At 39.1% G+C, this 19,303-nt stretch overlaps 1 protein-coding gene across 1 annotated transcript in view; it reads left to right on the top strand.

The window, feature by feature from the left end:
- FAT4 (FAT atypical cadherin 4) overlaps positions 1-19,303 on the top strand; it is a 145,100-nt gene that overhangs the window by 105,382 nt on the left and 20,415 nt on the right. Inside the window, exons 8-11 of the mRNA XM_009566204.2 lie at positions 1,669-1,919; positions 4,795-9,144; positions 15,782-15,886; positions 17,283-17,590. Coding sequence (XP_009564499.2) covers positions 1,669-1,919; positions 4,795-9,144; positions 15,782-15,886; positions 17,283-17,590 — 5,014 coding nt within the window. The remainder of the gene's footprint in view (positions 1-1,668; positions 1,920-4,794; positions 9,145-15,781; positions 15,887-17,282; positions 17,591-19,303) is intronic.

Genomic DNA, 19,303 nt, shown 5'->3' with positions numbered 1-19,303 from the left:
TTTATGGTGATAACCTGTGAAGTCATTAAAGGAGGCTGATGAGGTTGTTAATGTCAATGCACACTTAATCAATCTCGTTGAAGTTATGCACATAAGAGGGGTCAGCACACACTAGTCAAAAGGCCAGATTTTAAGCACTTCAATCAAATCCCTTTTATGCTACTTGTCACCATTGAAGTTTCAGGGTTTGGGGAAAGTCGGCCTGGGTTTTGAATCTTTTTGTAACTAATGCTGAGACACACTTGCATTGTCCGGTTGATTTGCATACAGTTATACTTGGATACAACTCAGAATGTCCTATGGCAAATGTAATTTGTCTTTATTCTCTTTTTTTTTTTTTTTGAAACACAGAAGAGAAAGTACCTGTCTTCTCTGACACCTCATGTAGGGTTAAAACATTGCAAATCACAGGTGAAATTGGAAATTTAGGGAGATTTAAGTGATGCTTTAGGGTTTGTACACATTCCACCCTAGATGCACGTTGCTATGGCTGGAGAGTAATTACATATGGCCATCATCATTAAGCAATTAAAATATGCTCATGGCATTCTCTAAAGATTAATGACTGGATAGGAGAAGTTGCCACAGCTTATTATGGAAGCTGGCTATCAATCTTCTAGGTAAAGCTTCTGGCCTGTGTTATTATTTCTGTCATACCAGAAGAAAGCCATTTTCTTCTGTATCTTTCCTAGAATCATATACTTAAGCTGATGCTGTGCTGTACAAGGCTTCTCTGAAGAAGCAATGCTGGCCACAGCTGTGTTGTTTTTTGTCAGGGTAATAATATTGAATAGGGGAGTTGTTCATTTTAGCTAGGTATTTTTTTCCTTTGTTTTGTAGAAAACCTATTATCTGAATTAATAAAAAATGTCATATTAACCAATTACCTTTGAAAATACAGCCCAGTGCTCCACGTATCTTTGAGATTCATTCTGCATGATCACAAGCTGGGTAATACTCAAAGAAAGAGGACAAATTTTCTGTGCTAGTTAGCCAGCAGCTTCCCATACGATACACTGCAGTAAACACACAGTCAGTTCTTATCAAATCACGTTTTTGTACATGCACACAAATGCGTGCATATAGATATATGCCAATTAAATTCTGGTCCCAATTAGTCTCTATTAATGTAGCTCTGTGCTTACTAATTTGCTGTGAATTACTATGAATTAACATTGAAGTCTTGAATAGCAAAACTTGACTTAGTATCAGGAAATAATATGAGTTCTGTATCTTCGTATTATTATGTAGAAGTGTCATCCTTTCATTTCAGAAAATAGTATTTTGTGTAATTATATCCTGTGGGTTCAGTTAAGAGATGTGACAGCATTAGCCCAGTGAAATCAGTATTAGAGGTCACCTCCATTAGGCAATTTGAGAGCATGTAGAACTGTATCTCCAAATGTAGAAGGGCTTAGTGTGTTTCTCATTTATTAAAGATCTATCTATGTTAAGCAACCGTGCTTAAGAATGCTCGGAAATCCCCAGGAATGTTGATTATGACAGGTCTCCAAAATAAGGAACAGAAAAAAAGTGGAGACAGATGGACAGTCACAATAAATCTATGTGTTGATATCCATAAACATGGTGGTCTGAAGAATGTAGAAAATTGTTATTACCTTAAGTCAGCAGGCCTAATTTTTCTCCCTTATTTTTTCTTTCGAACAGTTATAGGCTTACTGGTGGCAATTCGCAATTCACAATCAACCCGTCAACAGGGCAAATCATCACCAGTGCTCTCCTTGATCGAGAGGCGAGGGAGAACTACACTTTGGTGGTGGTGGCAAGTGATGGTGGCTTCCCCAAGGCTCTCTCCAGTTCCACCAGTGTGCTTGTCGCTGTTGCTGATGTGAATGACAACCCACCCAAATTTCAACACCATCCCTATGTCACCCATGTCCCGTCGCCTACCGCTTCAGGTAATGTGATCAGTGGCGGTGCTTGGGATACTTCAGATTGCATGAACATCTTACCAAGCACAAAGCTGTGCCACGAGAAATGCTTCCGAGCTGTTCCTCTGCAGCTGTTTTCCCATTTTTGTTCGCTTCATGTTGCATGGGAATGAATAATGACAAAGCTCAATATATCACCCACAGTGTAGCAAATTCTTTTAGTTTATTCTTTCCATCCAAATTCAGTTATTTTCCTGCAGTTATGTAAGAAGCCATAGTGTAAATGAACATTTGCTCAAACAGGTGATTAAATTATTTTGCCAGGGTTAGGAAGGCAATGACCTCTTTTTTCTTCTGAAAGTCTCCTATGCGTACATATTCTTTTTCCACCCTGAGCAATTCTTAAAGAGGATTTTGTCAATCTCTTCCAAAAAGGCCATATCTGTATCAGATCTTAATTATGTTGCCTTTCCTTGAGCAATAAAAGTATAGCCAAGCAGCAACCATCCTTTTGTTAAACCTACACTCAAATTAAAGTGACATCACTCAATGCAGGAATTAATTTCTGATTCAGTTTGTGTTTAAACAAGCCTCATAAATAAATACATTAGAAATGGGTTAGTCTAAAACACTCATGTTTTCTATTTGTGGAATTGGCATTGCAAAGTGAAAGAAAACAGAATATGTTTGCATGAGGGTGGAGAGAATTTACTGAAAGATTCTGCTATTCTGAGATTTTTTTTCTCAGGATTTATAATGGACTAATACTGAGACCTCTACTGTCTCCAAATAGTTAAAGGATTTTATATGATCACTGTATTACCACAGATTCACCAAACTTGTCAGCGTGGTTGGCTGTGGTAGTCAGTAACACTGTGTTTTCATATGCACACGCATACATGGATATATGATGCCACCAGAGAGGATTCCAAAACAGTTTTGCTTTATTAAACAAATTTTCCTTTAAAAGAACAACAAAAGGGCTTATTTCTGTGTCTTGGGTTTTCTCTCTAAATTTTAAACAATTGCAAATACTTCTTCTTTTTATGGATGTATGAATTTGTTTATATTTATTCCCTGTTTCCAGAGCAGCATTATGAAATTATTTTACTATTGCATCGGCGAATCTTTGTTTTCTGACTAGGGCACAGTGACTTTGTGTGGTTCTTTGTGGGGTATTTCTTTAAATCTGTTTATGAAGGATACATGTAGGTTTAACTGATGTTTTCTGGCACTATCTTTTGAATGCTTTCTGTATGTAACCTGCTATAACTAGAAACAAGCAGAAAGTCTAAGCTATGTTTACTCTGTGTTTAACTTAGCAAAAACTTAGGCATGTATGCATTTATTCTTTTATTTGAAACTTCCTCAGTTGATAGTTCAGTTTCATTTAAAAGGAAATATTAGTATCTTTTCACATTATTTTGAAAGGCTGTGAACAATGGTGTTTCTAGCAGGCCAGCATGTCATCCATTAAAAAAACACATAAAAAACTTTATTGTCATCCAGTGCAGAGTTTGAAATAGCTTTTCAAAAATAAGATAACAAACCTCAAAACTTGATCAAGACTTTTGTTTTTATCCAATCAGAATGTCTAGTGTACATTTTTAATGAAAAAGATTAATTTCCCTGTTATTTTTAAATATAATTTAAAAGGGGAGACTTGTAATGATGCTAATTAATAATATACTTTGCTTAACCGGAGAGAAAAAATGTTATTTTTTTTTTCCTGTCTCATTTCTCACAAGAGTTTGAATACTGTTCTTGTCTAAATATTCCTCCCCCTGGAGTGCAAATCATTGCACATGACAAATAGTGACATGAAGTATAGTTTTAAGGGAACATTGTCAAAGTCATTCCTGCCTGTAAATGACTTTGCCTCCAGAGGTTGAAAACAACATGATTTTTATACAGGAATGGGTATTTTCTAAATTTTCTAACAGTGAAACATCAGAAATGTGTTCTCCAAATTGGTTGGACAGTGTCAAATTTGAAAGACATGCCATGCTTGAGATCTTTACAGATCTCCGAGTACAAAAGGACACCCTGGAGTCTCCTTGCAAATAGACAAATATAAAGGTTAACAGAAGTGGTGCTTGTATAGTCGAGCACAGAGTGAACTTAAATTCAGAAGACCTGAAATGTGATGTATTCATGTTATTGCACTAGTGTGTAATAATTGTGTATTTCTGTGTGATCTTACCACCATATCAGAGGATCCGTATGCTTTTACAAATGTGGTCTCGTTGATTACTGTCCTCTTTTTTTGATTTTGTAAGATAATACTCTTACAAAATCAGAAGCAAGAAGCTCTTGGGGACAAAAGAGCATCATCTGGGGAACAGGAAAAGAAGGAGCTGCAAGGGAAGCTGGGTGTATAGGGTGGATGTCCATGGATGCTGCCTGTTTGCTTGCGTAACCTACATGGTCATTGAATTCCATTTTTATTTCACTTGGATAAATAAATGCTTGAGTAATTAAGGAAAGTCAAAATAACATTAAATCTTATTAGATTTATGGCTTTCATAATGTGAATGTTCTAGAAATGGGATGCTAGACTTCCAAAAAATTGCAGGTCCATCATCCAGTGCAAATGTATGTGCAGCCACTGATATCTGTTCAAACCTACATTTTTTGGCCATATGCATGTCTTGCAGCATCACAAACTCACCTACCCCTTGCTGAACTTGCCAAAAAAGCAGTTCATTTTCAGAGTGTATATATATATATATATATATATATACACTCTGAAATATATATATACTATATATATATTCAGCATAATGCTCCAGGATGAGTACAAGAAGAGGAACCTTCTCAAAGGCTTCTGAGTATAAAGCTTTGCATAACATTTCCCACAACTACTGGATTTGAAGATGCCTTAAATTTTTCTCTATTTCAGGCTCGTTTGTGTTTGCTGTGACCGTCACTGATGCGGATGCTGGCTCCAATGCTGAGCTCCATTATTCCCTTGTGGGAAAAAACTCCGAGAAATTCCACATTGATCCAACAAGGGGGGCGATCCTGGCTGCAAATGCTCTGTCAGGAGAGTCTGAAGTCACCATTTCTGTCCACGTGAGGGACAGCGGCCGATACCCCAAGACCGACTCTACAACCGTCACTGTGAGGTTTGTGAACAGGGCAGAATTTCCTCACGTTGAGGCAGATCAAGAGACCTTCATGTTTCCTGAAAACCAAGCGGTTGGCACACTTGTCACCACTCTCTCCGGGTCTTCAGCCAGAGGAGGCTCCTTGTCTTACTACATTGCCAGTGGTAACCTGGGCAGCACCTTCCTGGTCGATCAGGTGACAGGACAGCTTTCTGTCGGGCGGGCTTTGGATTTTGAAGCCATACAGAAATATGTGGTTTGGATCGAGGCCAGAGATACGGGCTTTCCTCCTTTTTCCTCATATAAGAAACTGGAAGTAACAGTGATAGATGTAAATGATAACGCGCCAGAGTTTGAGCAAGATCCCTTCTTTGCGGAAATAGTGGAGAACCTGTCCCCACGGAAGATACTGACGGTGGCTGCAGTCGACAGGGACAGTGGTCTAAACGGACAGCTAGTTTATGAAATAATTGAGGGCAATACAGAAAATAGTTTCAGTATCAATCAAGACACCGGTGAGATCAGAAGTGTCAAGCCCTTGGATAGGGAGAAATTGTCCCGATACACACTAACCATAAAAGCTTCAGATAAAGGTACTCCACTCCAGAGCACAACTGTCAAAGTGATCATTAATATTTTAGATGAAAATGACAATGCTCCAAGGTTCTCCCAGATATTCAGTGCTTCTGTACCTGAAAATGCGCCTCTGGGTTTTACAGTAACGCGAGTCACGACATCAGATGAAGACATTGGGGTGAATGCAGTCAGCAGGTACTCCATAAGGGATACAAGTCTCCCATTTACCATAAATCCCAGCACTGGGGACATCACCATCAGCAGACCACTAAACAGGGAGGACACAGACCGCTACAGAATTAGAGTTTCTGCACACGACTCTGGATGGACGGTGAGCACAGATGTCACCATATTTGTCACAGATGTCAATGACAACGCCCCACGATTTACAAAACCATCATATTACCTGGAGTGTCCTGAGCTTCCTGGGATCGGATTGAAGGTCACCCAGGTTTCAGCCACTGATCCTGATGAAGGGTCCAATGGCCAAGTCTTCTACTTCATAAAATCCCAGTCTGAGTTCTTCCGAATAAATGCGACCACAGGCAAAATTTTCAACAAGCAGTATTTAAGGTACCAGAACTCCAGTGGTTCAAGCAATGTCAATATTAATAGGCACAGCTTCATTGTTACTTCTTCAGATAGAGGCAGTCCTCCATTAGTGAGCGAGACGACTGTCACCATTAACATAGTAGACAGTAACGACAACGCACCGCTGTTCCTTGCTCATAAGTATTTTACTCCTGTTACTAAGAACGTGAGGGTTGGCACAAACTTAATTAAAGTTACTGCGGTGGATGACAAAGACTTTGGCTTGAATTCGGAAGTGGAATACTTTATCTCTGATGAAAGCAAAACTAATAAATTCAGACTGGACAGGAATACAGGCTGGATTTCTGTGTCATCTTCATTAATGGCTGATTTGAACAAAAATTTTCTGTTCAAAGTGAAAGCAAAGGATAAAGGTAATCCTCCACTTTCGTCTGAAGTAACTGTTGAAATAGTTGTGACAGAGGAAAATTACCATACACCTGAGTTTTCTCAAAGCCGTATGAGCATTACTATTCCAGAGAGTCACTCCGTTGGAACAGTGGTCAGGACAGTTTCAGCCCGAGACAGAGATGCTGCTATGAACGGATTAATCAAATATAATATTTCCTCTGGAAATGAGGCTGGCATTTTTGCTATTAATACAACTACTGGTACACTGACACTAGCAAAACCACTTGATTTTGAGTTGTGCCAAAAGCATGACCTCGTTGTTACTGCCACGGATGGAGGATGGGTGTCCAGAACAGGCTACTGCAGTGTCACTGTTAATGTCATCGATGTCAATGATAATTCTCCAGCATTCAGCCCTGAGGACTACTTTCCTAACGTGTTAGAAAATGCCCCCAGTGGGACAACTGTTATTCGTTTAAATGCCACTGATGCTGACTCTGGACCTAATGCTGTGATTGCGTATGCCATTCAGTCCTCAGATAGTGACCTTTTTGTCATTGACCCCAATACAGGAACGATCACCACCCAGGGATTTTTAGACTATGAAACAAAGCAAAGTTACCATTTAACGGTAAAAGCTTTTAATGTACCAGATGAAGAGAGGTGCAGCTTTGCTACTGTCAACATCCAGTTAGAAGGGACAAATGAATACGTGCCCCGTTTTGTGTCCAAGCTTTATTATTTTGAGGTTTCTGAGGCAGCGTCCAGAGGTACTGTTGTAGGTGAAGTTTTTGCAAGTGATCGTGATATGGGAACCGATGGAGAAGTCCACTACCTTATCTTTGGCAACAGCAGAAAGAAAGGCTTCCAGATAGATAAGAAAAGTGGCCAGATCTATGTTTCAGGACCTCTTGACAGAGAAAAAGAAGAACGAATCTCTTTGAAAGTCCTTGCAAAAAATTTTGGGAGTATTCGTGGTGCGGATGTAGATGAAGTAACTGTTAATATCACTGTACTGGATGCCAATGATCCTCCTGTTTTTACCTTAGGAACGTACAATATACGAATCAGCGAGGGTGTTCCTCCAGGCACCCATGTCACCTTCGTGAGTGCCTTTGATTCGGATTCTGTCCCTAGCTGGAGCAGGTTTTCCTATTTCATTGGGTCTGGCAATGACAAAAACGCCTTTTCCATCAACCCACAGACAGGGCAGGTGACAGTCACTGCAGAGCTGGATCGAGAAACCTTGCCTGTTTACAACCTGTCTGTCCTGGCCATAGATTCAGGAACGCCATCTGCTACAGGAAGTGCCTCTTTATTGGTAACTTTGGAAGATATCAATGACAATGGCCCTACTTTATCCACCAGCCGAGGAGAAGTCATGGAGAATAACCGTGCGGGGACTCATGTGATGACACTTCAGTCATCTGATCCTGATCTCCCCCCGAACCAAGGTCCCTTTACATATTATTTGCTCAGCACTGGCCCTGCAACCAGCTACTTCAGTCTTAGCACCACTGGTGTGCTGACAACAACAAGAGAGATCGACAGAGAGCAGATCAGTGATTTCTACCTGTCGGTGATAACGAGAGACTCTGGTGTTCCTCAGATGTCTTCCACAGGAACTGTGCAGATCAAGGTAGTAGACCAAAATGACAACCCATCTCAACCCAGAACAGTAGAAATCTTTGTTCACTATTACGGTAACCTCTTCCCTGGTGGGATTTTGGGCAATGTGAAGCCGCAGGATCCAGATGTGCTAGACAGCTTCCAGTGCTCCCTCACTTCGGGAGTCACCAGCCTCTTCAGCATTCCCGGGGGCACCTGTGAGCTGCACTCTCAGGCAAGGTCCACAGATGGCACATTTGACCTGGCAGTCCTCAGTAATGATGGGTTGCATGGTGCCGTTACTAGCAGCGTTCGGATTTTCTTTTCAGGCTTTGGCAACACCACCATTGACAACAGCATCCTCCTCCGCCTGAGCGCCCACAGTGTGCGGGATTTCCTAACAAACCACTATCTTCACTTCTTGCGCATTGCCAGCTCGCAGCTGACAGGGCTGGGCACTGCCGTCCAGCTCTACGGGCTCTACGAAGAGAGCAACCACACCTTCCTGATGGCAGCTGTCAAACGTGGTAACAACCAGTACGTTAATCCCAGCGGTGTGGCCACTTTCTTTGAGAGCATCAAAGACATCCTCTTCCGCCAGAGCGGGGTGCGCATAGAGGCTGTGGACCACGACTGGTGCCTGCAGAACCCTTGCCAGAATGGAGGGAGTTGCCTAAGAAGGTTGGCGGTGAGCCCAGCTCTGAAGAGCCACGAGAGCGTCCCTGTCATCATCGTGGCCAACGAGCCCCTACGGCCCTTTGTGTGCAAGTGCATGCCGGGGTACGACGGGAGCCTGTGCGAGACAGACATCAACGAATGCCTCCCTTCCCCCTGCCACAACGATGGAACTTGCCACAACTTGGTGGGGGGCTTCTCATGCAGTTGTCCGGAGGGCTTCACTGGCATGGCCTGCGAGAGGGATGTCAACGAGTGCCTTTCCAACCCGTGCAAAAATGGTGCTGCCTGCCAGAACTTCCCAGGAAGCTTCAACTGCGTTTGTAAACCGGGGTACACAGGTATGCTTTTACTTCTCTATATCTTACAGTCCAGAAAGATGGAAAGAGGGTGGGAATGTGCCTTCTTAGCACAAGATTGTCTGAAATGAGCATCGCCAGTAGGTGAAGAGGTCATGCAAAATGTGGCATTCATAGTTATGGAAACTCAGAAGACCAGGTGCCCACACTGTTATTTTATTTTAGCTCTGTCCTCAGGCAAATCTCACTTACATGATTTGCATTGGAACAGAAAGATTTTTACGAGAGCTATTTTAATTTATTAAATATGTAGAAACCATTTCCAATGCTTAAGTATGATTTTTCTGTTCTTGTTATTGTTATGCATATTATGGTAGCATTTCAAGACTGCTAGGAGTGTGCCAAGCAAGAAAATCGTCCTCTGCCCCAAATTGCTTACAGTCATACCAAACAGAAAACAGATGAAGGATAAGGGAAAACAAAGAATTTGGGCAAAATGATTAAGCATGTCTGTTCCCTATTTTTTTCCCTTTGTCATTTATTGTTTTCATTACCAACAGAAAAGTCTGCAGCATTCCTACCTCTTCTGAGTCTTTTCTTTTCTCTAATATTTATTACACGTTCAAACATAGCAGCATTTGATCCCTAGGAAAGCAGGCTGATGTTTACTTCTGTCGTGAGTATGATATTTAAGGAAGGTCTGAAAAATTTTAACCGTTGCTTATGGCCATTTTTTACAAACATCATAAAAAATATCTAACCAGAGAACATTACATTTTCTAAGGAGTATTTCTGTATAGCCGTTGCCCCAGGGCAGCACAGCCATGCTCATTATGGTGTGGATGTTTGGGCTTGCCACCACTGCCACCAAAAATCATTTGTAAACAGTGGAGTGATCAGAAGGTTGATTGTTCTTTTGGGTTTTTTCTTGAACCAGATTAGTACAGGAGATGTGATACACTTGATTGCAAAGGAGAAGGTTAATCAATTTCAAACTAAGGATTTAACTACTCTATTTAAATCAGAGCTACGGCAGTGGTTACGTATTTAGTGTGAAAAGTCTGCTGATGTAAAGGATACTGATGTGATCTGTTGCATGAACCTCACAAATATACTACTGAGCCTCAGGTCAGGAGCAATTGTTGCTAATTGACAAGCAGTTCTAATTAAGTTAACAATCCAGGATTTTATTTCATGTTGTGTTAGTACATCAAATTATTTTGCCAGGAGCATGGCAAAATAATTCTAGGGCACCTATCCCCTGTAACTCTTCAGGTCATTAGCACCAGAGATTACATGGGCATATGTTTGCTGTTGCAATGAAGCAAAACACTTCATTAACTCTAGCAGCAGACTTTAGTATATGCCTCTAGCCTATAGTTTGAAACACTGAAGAAACGTCCAGCTAATTATTTTTGATATTAAAGCTCAGATCTTAATGTTCAAGCCGTATGTCAGCTAAAAATAAAACTCTACATGTGACATGCTCGAAAAAATAAGAACGTTTTAACTAAGAAAACGTGATGAGAGACTCTTACAATTTGAAGTGCTGGACTGCTTTCATGCCATGAATTAAATGTGGCATCTGATATGAGCTTTCTTAAACTCCTTGTCAACAAAAATAACTTTAAAATAGACTACTACTGAGGCAGACGTTTCTATTTGGGAGTCAGATCTTTTAAAATGGGTTGGCCATTGCAGAATCAAGAATTATTTAATTGTCTGGAGATTAACTCGTCAAGACAGAAAACAAATGGCACCAGTCTATGTAATTAAAAACTGAAATATTTTTGGAGTTGAATATCAGCAGAGCTTATTAGATACGATCACAGTTAATATGCAGTATATTTAGACTTTTTAAGTCTGCAAAACCGTATTTGAAATTCTAAAATCTTAATATTCAATAGGTTCTGCAAACAAATGTCAGAAAGCAGATTGTTTGAGAATGCTTGACAGAGACTATTATGTCATTATTATGTTGTCAACAGAAAGAGAATACAGCTTTTAATCCTGATTAAAGATAACCATAGAGAATGTAAAAATAAAGCCTGAAACTGTTTCTGTATGGATATGAACCTTGAGTGCCTCTGCAAAAGACGAGAGACATCCAGATTAGTGGATTTCCAATTCAGTTTAGCATATACATAACTTTGCTGCTTCTCTTGGAATGAAAATACCGTCTTATAATTGAATTTGTATGCTTAGTAAAAAAATAATATTTACACGGCACTGCATACAAGTAGAAATCAGTATTTTCTGAGACAGACTCTCAGTTCACTGTAGAGTACATTAGCTGTAGACTTTTATAATGCCCTACCTGAAAACTGAGGGTCTTACTTTTGCTTGATTTACTGTGTTTTGTCAGCTGCGTTTTAGTTCATCATGCTGCAGAGGTAATGCCGTTCTTTTCACTGAATAGGATTATAAAGACTGATTACCTCAGAGCAACATCATTAAAGTTTAAACAATCTGTTATAATTACATCTCTTAATGATGATCAAGTTTTGTTTTTAAACTAACCACTTTCTGGAGGGAATAGACTTTGTGATTTACAGTAGTTGTCTGCCCTTCCTTTGAACTCTTCATTTCCTGTTTTCCAGGACTCATTAAGATGAAGGAATGTAGGTTTGTGAAATTGTTTCAAATGCAAGATTAAAATATTAGAACAACCCCTTTTAAAGATGGATAGAGAACCAGAATAACTAAAAATCTCAAATCAGCTGAAATCTAACCCAAAAGCATTTTTCAAGTTTTCAATTACTATTAAAAAAAAAAAAAAACTCAGGAAGTTAACTTTTTTCATCAGCCCCTGCATGTGATATCATCAGCTTGAGGTGATGAATGATAAATGCCGAGTGCTGTCTGTTATCAATTATCCAACATTATCCTAATTTTCATGGTCTTCAGGAAAGGGTCTTTCTGACAAAAAAAAAGAAGAAAAGGAATACCCTGAATCTTTCAATATTTCAGCTGAGAAGAATTCTATAAACTCAGCTAACTACAACGTTCACTGAACTAGAGTGTTACTGGGGTGACTCTGGTTTGGAGTCACTCTGGTCTGGAGTTTCCCTGGCTCCCAAAACATTGTGTGATCTGTTTCCTTCCCCTCACTGGATTTGATACCCTGAAACACTCATCGAAGATACATGATTAGCCTAATGCTTTATGATGTCTAAATAAAATTATTCCTCATCTGAGAAGTGTCTACAGGTTCCTCACAAGAGGAGGAGGAGGAGCAGGTAGTGATCTCTCTGGTGGACCCGAGGGAGTAGCAGGAAGATGTGCCAGGGAAGGTTTAGGTTGGATGTTAGGAAAAGGTTCTTTACTCAGAGGATGGTAGTGCATTGGAACAGGCTCCCCGGGGAAGCAGTCATGGTGCCAAGACTGATGATAATCAAGAAGCATTTGGACAACACCTTCAAACATATGGTATGAATGTTGAGGTTCTCCAATGCACGGATGGGAGTTGGATTTGATCCTTGTGAGTCTTTTCCAACTCGGGACATTCTATGATAAGTGCACAGTAGTCCAAATATGTGAAAATGCTTCTTGAAAATTGACTTCTGTGGGCCATGAAATCTCATACATCTCATATTTTTTTCAAGGCACATTACTTAGGTGGGATGAAGATCTATCAGAACATTATTCTTAAATTCATACTGTAAACCTTAAATCAGTGGGCTGTGATGAAAAATGACCTCTCAAAACCAAAACTACTCGAGGTTTAACCTTTTCTGAGGTTAAAATCATTGGCATTATCATTCTGGAAAGCAGTCAAGCTGAGCAGTTGGCTTCAGGTGAGGTTTAGAGACATCCATCCGAAACATGGGAGTTGATAAAAACTCTCTGAATCTCAGCAGAGCAACCAACGCAGGCTGCCTGTAACAGCTAGAAATACGGAGACCTTTCCTTAGAGGATAGGTGAGGAATGCATGAGAGTGTCTGTCTCAGAGGAGTCTTGGGAGGGACTGATTGAAGTTCTGAAGGTAGCAGGAAATTTGGAAGAAGTGATGAAGTTAAGGATTCAGCAGAAAAGGGGGAATGAGGCCTTGTAGCCGCAACTGTCCTCAGAAGAAGCTGATGTAAAGTAATTGGTAGGTAAAGTTGCCTGGAGGGTTACACACAGAAGAAATTCAGGAGTCGGAATCTTTTAGAAGAAGGAAAAAGTATAACTAAAATATATCTTAAGGTGGGGGAAATAAAAAGAAGATAGATGTCTTTTAAGAGTTTGACACGGTCATACCAGGACTTTTTTTTTAATTGAAAACAAGTTACATACTAAATAAAAATAAGTTTCCATTCTTTTGGTAGTTACATGAAATTATATTGTACTGTTTATCTCAACAGTTTCTAGATTATAAGTCTCATCATCTGTTTACCAGGTTTTTCTCATAATCTTGCTTTATCAAAGTAATTTATTTTAAATCCTTATATGGAACAACTGTAGAAATAGAGTAGAATAGCATTCTCAAGTTATACTTTTGTCCTGCTGATATTTGCCTGAAGGACTCCTCCTTGCTAGAGTAAGCATTCTTAATGTGCATTTAAAGATGACATCCTTTGTTGGATTGTTATTCCAAATGTAAATAGATAATTTTTTCCCAGGTTAATAGCAGTTCAGTGAATGGCAAAGAATAGCCAAAATTTCTTCTTCCTTTTAAATAAATATTAGTTTTAATAGCTCGGATAAATTGTTAGATCGGAGTATTTGTCTTCTCCTGTGTCAAAACAGTTGGAATAAATGCAAACACAGTTTTATTAGTTTCATGTATTATTCAAACAATTGTTAAATATGAAGATGATGTTGTTATTCACTGGTTAAAATATGTGCAGCTAAAATAAACAACCGTATTCTGTTGCTGACTCAGCAAATACACCAGCTTTAATGTTAGCTGAGAAAAAGAAGAGTACTTACGTAGATTAAACTGCAGAAAAACTGAGTAAGCCTTATTAGCTACACTTGATTTTTGTGAAAACTAAGAGACATCACTGAGCTATTTTAAGCACCTCTGCTCTCTGGTGCTACGTGTTCTCATCGGTAAGTCAACGATCTATGCTATGTACCGTAATTTTAAAATAAAGAAAACAGCAAAATCTATCATAAAAAGTTAGCTCATCCTTCAGTCATGCCCATTAGAGAATAAAATATAAATAAATACCCCCAAAGCATAATTAGGTTCAGACACTGGAAATGTTTCCTGGATTTATGGTGAATCTACAAGTTACGTATTAACCACAGGAATCCTCCAGCACTCCGTTTCCATCCTGCTTACAGTCGCATATGGAAGCCTGCTGCTCCCATGGAAGAACTGCCTGCAAAGTTCTTTAGGTTAAACAGAAAAGTAGCCAGGAGGGAGAGGTTTTCTTAATTAGGTGAACGAAGTTGTGAAATTCTGCAAAAGCTAGCGGAGTTAATATAGCACAGTCCTGGTCTTCTACAGTTTTAGGGACCAGGAATCCCTGAGGACTGTTTATTGTGCATTGCTGTCATGTGAGACGTTAAGAATTGTATGTGGCGTATAAGAATGGACGTCCTCTGTGGAAGCTCAGTTGGTACTTTTGACTTAAATGTATGTTATGTTTATATGGTGTGAGGAATGAAATAGTTCATTATCCGAGCAGCCAGAAGCATTAAGACAGTCTTAGCCTTTGCTATGATCCTGGCCTAGATGAAGTTCTCAACGAGGTCTGGAAGGGCACGGCTGATTTTGCCAGTTTTTACAGAGAAACATGAGGGACAAACATGACGATGCTTTCGTGGGTTTGCTGACTGGGCAGCGGAGGCTGCGCTGCTGGCTGAAGGACACCAGCTACCAAGGCTAGTTTGTAGTGAAAGTGTTGCTAAACTGATAAAAGCTTAGCAGTGAAAAACTTAGAAGTGACGACTAATGTTTTTGTAGTCAGTGTTTCCATACAAAGAAAGTTTTAGTTTTGTACAAAGAACTCCCCTGTCAGTATTCAGCATCTGTTAAAATCTTCACTTTTTCTCTTGGTTCTCTTCCTTATTGAAATGAATTATGTGATTTCAGTTTGTTCTCTAGTGGATAATATTTACTATGTCTGACAATGTGTGCTTAGAAAAGGACTGTATCCAGGGGAATTTGTTTTAGCTCTGGAGGGCTGTGGTCCCTCCGAGACAGGAAGCAGGTTAAAATTGATGAGGAAAAATATGAAAAATCATATAATGTACAATAGCAGTGTGTGTTCAATGTGCTGTGTTCATAGGATCCAGCAAGGGCTGTTTGTATCTCCTCCACACTAATGAGTACGTTGCATTCAATGGTGGGGGGAAATATATATATTTTATTTATTTGTTTAGTATTTATTTTTTTTTAGTTCAGCATCTCCTTTCATTTCACAGTCTCTCCTTTATGGACACCGATTAATAAAAAAAATAACAAAATAAAAAAACCCCACCAATACCTATATGATAATTATCATGAGACACTTGAAAAGTAAAGTTAATATCTCTGGGCTGTGTATGTATAAGAGCTGAGAGCAAAGTAGCATTATGTCTGTGTTTCCTCTCTCCTTCTCACAACTGCAATTTGTCCCTGGCACCTTCACTCCTGGCCATGCGTTCAGCATTGGTTCATAAGCTAAATACCTAAATACCAGCCAGCTTTCCTATTAACCTGAATAGACTGACCCGAGAGTTGCTTTTATTCTCTAATTGCAGGGAAAATGTGTGACTCCACTGTCAATTACTGTGAGTGCAACCCCTGTTTCAATGGTGGATCCTGCCAAAGCGGAGTGGAGGGCTATTACTGCCACTGCCCTTTCGGTGAGTGCATTCCTCCTTTTTGCTTGGTCTTCCCTCACCCTGTTAATGCTTCTCAAAGCACTGTTTATTTTCACTTGCATATAACCAGTGGGTGTGTATATACATCCTATCTATAACATCAGTTTTCCTGTGTCCTACGTACTTACAAATTGCAAGGAACTTATCCTAGTGTGGAACGAGAGAAAGGGACTTCAGGATGCTATTGATCAGAGAGCGTTTGGATTTCGTTTGAGAAATTTGCCTAATTTGTCAAAATATCTGCAAAGCAAGAATGAGAACACTCACGTTTGTCTGCAAGTGAGGAGCAGAACATCAAGTGCTGGCACTTTTATATTTAGTAGATTTGATTAAGAGAACCTGACCAATTCACAACAACATTGTCAGCCCACACCAGCACTCGCTTATTCAATCTCCTGTATATTAAAATTCTGAGTTCCCAAACCAGAATACTATTCTGGGAATCAGAAAATCATATAGTAGTGCCAAAGTAGTTTAATAATTATTAGAATTTAATTATTCCAAGTTTGCTTTGTGGCATGAACCCAATAAAGTCAGAAAACAAGACAGGTATTTTAAGGTATTATAATATAATTGCAGCAAGATTGATTCTGAATGCAGATTAATCCAGAATTGTCATTGTTCATATAGAAAAGTAAATGCATCAGATTAATCAAAACACAGATAAACCTGAAAACTCATCTATAATGTTTTAAGGATGCTGAAACCCTCACACAAAAGTATGGTTCTCAATACTCATTTGTAACTGCCTCTGAAAACAGTTTTCTACAAACATGTGGATAACTTTTTTTATTCTGTGTTATTTCCTTTGTTTTATGTTTCCTCAGAGTCTATTAATTACCTATACAATCATAGTGCCTTGTAAAGGTAATTAATATTCATAAATAAGGTAAGCTTTTTCTCATTGCTGCAGTAAAAAAATATCACATATGTGTTTACATCATCAGGATAAAAAATGAAGTACTGATTGAGAAACAGTTCAGATACAGCTATAAAGAGAAAAATATGCTCAAATTGCAAATATATTTCCGTAACTGGATTAACGAATGCCTGAAGATAATTAACAACCATATTTGACAAAAGCTGTCAAACTTGCTTTTTTTTTGGCTTCTAAAGAAAACATAGAGCTCAATGAAACATTTTTCGATGGACGTAACTCTCATTTGTCACTTAATTTTTAACTTTAAATATACATACTTCTACCTCCACCTGTGGGTAAGAGGATTCTTCTGTTCAAGTTGCAGATTTTTAATCGTCATTAGGAGTTTTTTCAAGAGCTTGTGCATCGTAGCTGTGTTTATATCAGTACTTTGGTTTTGGGAGAATGCTCTGTGACGAAAAAACTGTCTGATATCAGATATTACTTTTCTTTTTGCAGGTGTTTTTGGGAATCATTGTGAATTGAACAGTTATGGATTTGAAGAGCTGTCGTATATGGAATTTCCCAGTATGGATCCAAACAATAACTACATCTATATAAAGTTTAGCACTATAAAAAGGAATGCCTTAATGCTGTATAACTATGATAACCAAACTGGAGAGCGGGCAGAATTTCTGGCCCTGGAAATAGTAGAAGAGAGGCTGAGATTCTCCTACAATCTTGGCAGTGGCACATACAAACTTACCACAACTAAGAAGGTGTCTGATGGACAATTTCACACAGTGATTGCCCGGAGAGCTGGAATGGTAAGAAATGCTAAAATGAGAATTTAAGACAAGTTCAGCTAAGTCACTTTGGCATCCGTATGAACCGGAAGGAATGTAAAATTAGTTATGTTGTGTTTGCTAGCAGAACCTCCAACTTCGGAAAAGACCTTCCTCATTTCTGTCTTAGTCCAGCTGATGCAAAGACTTATAATGTTTTGTGGACGCTAAAGAATAATTAACAAAACATGCAATGCCCTGTACTCTAAATATGAAAAATGAGAACCAGGAATAATTCATGAAATAAATTACTGCTTATGAGGCTAATTAACTGGTGCACATTACATGGATGATTATTAGGGAAGGCTAATTAACCAGAGTAGGTAGAAAAAGCATCAAAATAATTTTTCTCAACATTCAGAAAATAGAAGCAGACAAATTCAAGGTTTCAGGCATCCCAGACCTCCTTGAGCTACTTCAGAGGTTTAACCAATCTCATCAGCCTGGAAGCCTGTTTTTCCTCTGTAGCATACGTGTAAAAAGTTCAAAAGTGCTACATTGTGAGGGTTTCTGGAGGGAATGGAGGGAAGTTATTTTTCTTTTTGCCCTTCAGAAAGCATCTGAGGGGAGGAATTCTGCCAAAAACTGGACTGAGACAACTGATTGCCATATGCCTGGTGCTCTGACCCCTCTCCTGCCTTGTGGGTTTTTTTTTTCCCCAGTAAATGTTTTCTATTCCTCTTCTCTCATTTTTTAATAATATTTCCAAAGCAGAACATAAACCAAATACTCTTTGAGTTCAAGCCAAGCTCTTTGACTCCACAGTGTTTGAGTTAGAAATGAAACCAAATCTATTTGCCATCCATAATCAGTAACTATTGCCTAACAGCTCCCTTCTTCAGGCAGAAATGGCCAGGATATGTGGAATCCTGTATTCTTCCCATGTTTGAAATTGAAGTCAAATAAGAATAATATATGATATGGGCTCCACATCCTGGTTTGTGTATTTCAAGCCAGAAGTGGGGTAGGGAATAAAAGAATAAACTGTTCTAACCAGTGTGGCTCCTCCTGAGTCCCTGTAGAGATTTCCCATCACAAAGTGCTGCAGAAAAGGTAGCACTGAAATTACGGTCCTTTTATATTTTTATGCTGCTCTGTTCGGAGCACCCTGCTGAAAAGTTTCAGGTCTTGGGTCGAGATGTCCATGGGCATAAATATCCCTAGAGCAGCAGAGGGATGCAATACCTTATAATATGGGGTTCTTTGTAGGATCAGTGTTGTCTCCTGACCTTCCTAAGTGGTGCTTTTTTCTTCTCTCTTTAAGAGTCTTGAGCCTGAAACTGCATATCAGTTGCATAGTGCAAGACCTGTTTTCTCCATTTATTGAAGAGGAGATTCTTTAGTCTTCGATGGGATTTGCAAATCCCATTGTGTGTGTTTGTAGAAGCTATATATCTAAATAAGATGAAGAATAATTGTGATGTTGAGTAGTATCTTAATTTTAACATGCCTTTAATATCAGATACTTAAAATTTGCGTCACAGCTTCCAAACGGTAAAGCCCAGAGGTGCATCTAAATATTGAAAGGCACTGAGTTCCCATTTTAGCGACTAAATTATTGTAATGTTTCTATCAGTAAGATTTGAATGGCTAAATACTGGAGCACACATTAAAAATTGCAACAAATAAATAAAATACACTTAAATAAAAAATAGAGCAGGAAAATGTTTTACTTGTAGATACGCCAGAGGGCTA

The sequence above is a fragment of the Cuculus canorus genome, chromosome 4 (genome assembly GCF_017976375.1).
Source record: "Cuculus canorus isolate bCucCan1 chromosome 4, bCucCan1.pri, whole genome shotgun sequence".
Classification (NCBI taxonomy): domain Eukaryota; kingdom Metazoa; phylum Chordata; class Aves; order Cuculiformes; family Cuculidae; genus Cuculus; species Cuculus canorus.
The sequence above is the reverse complement of the archived record's forward strand: the minus strand, read 5'-3'. Positions and strand labels throughout refer to the sequence as shown.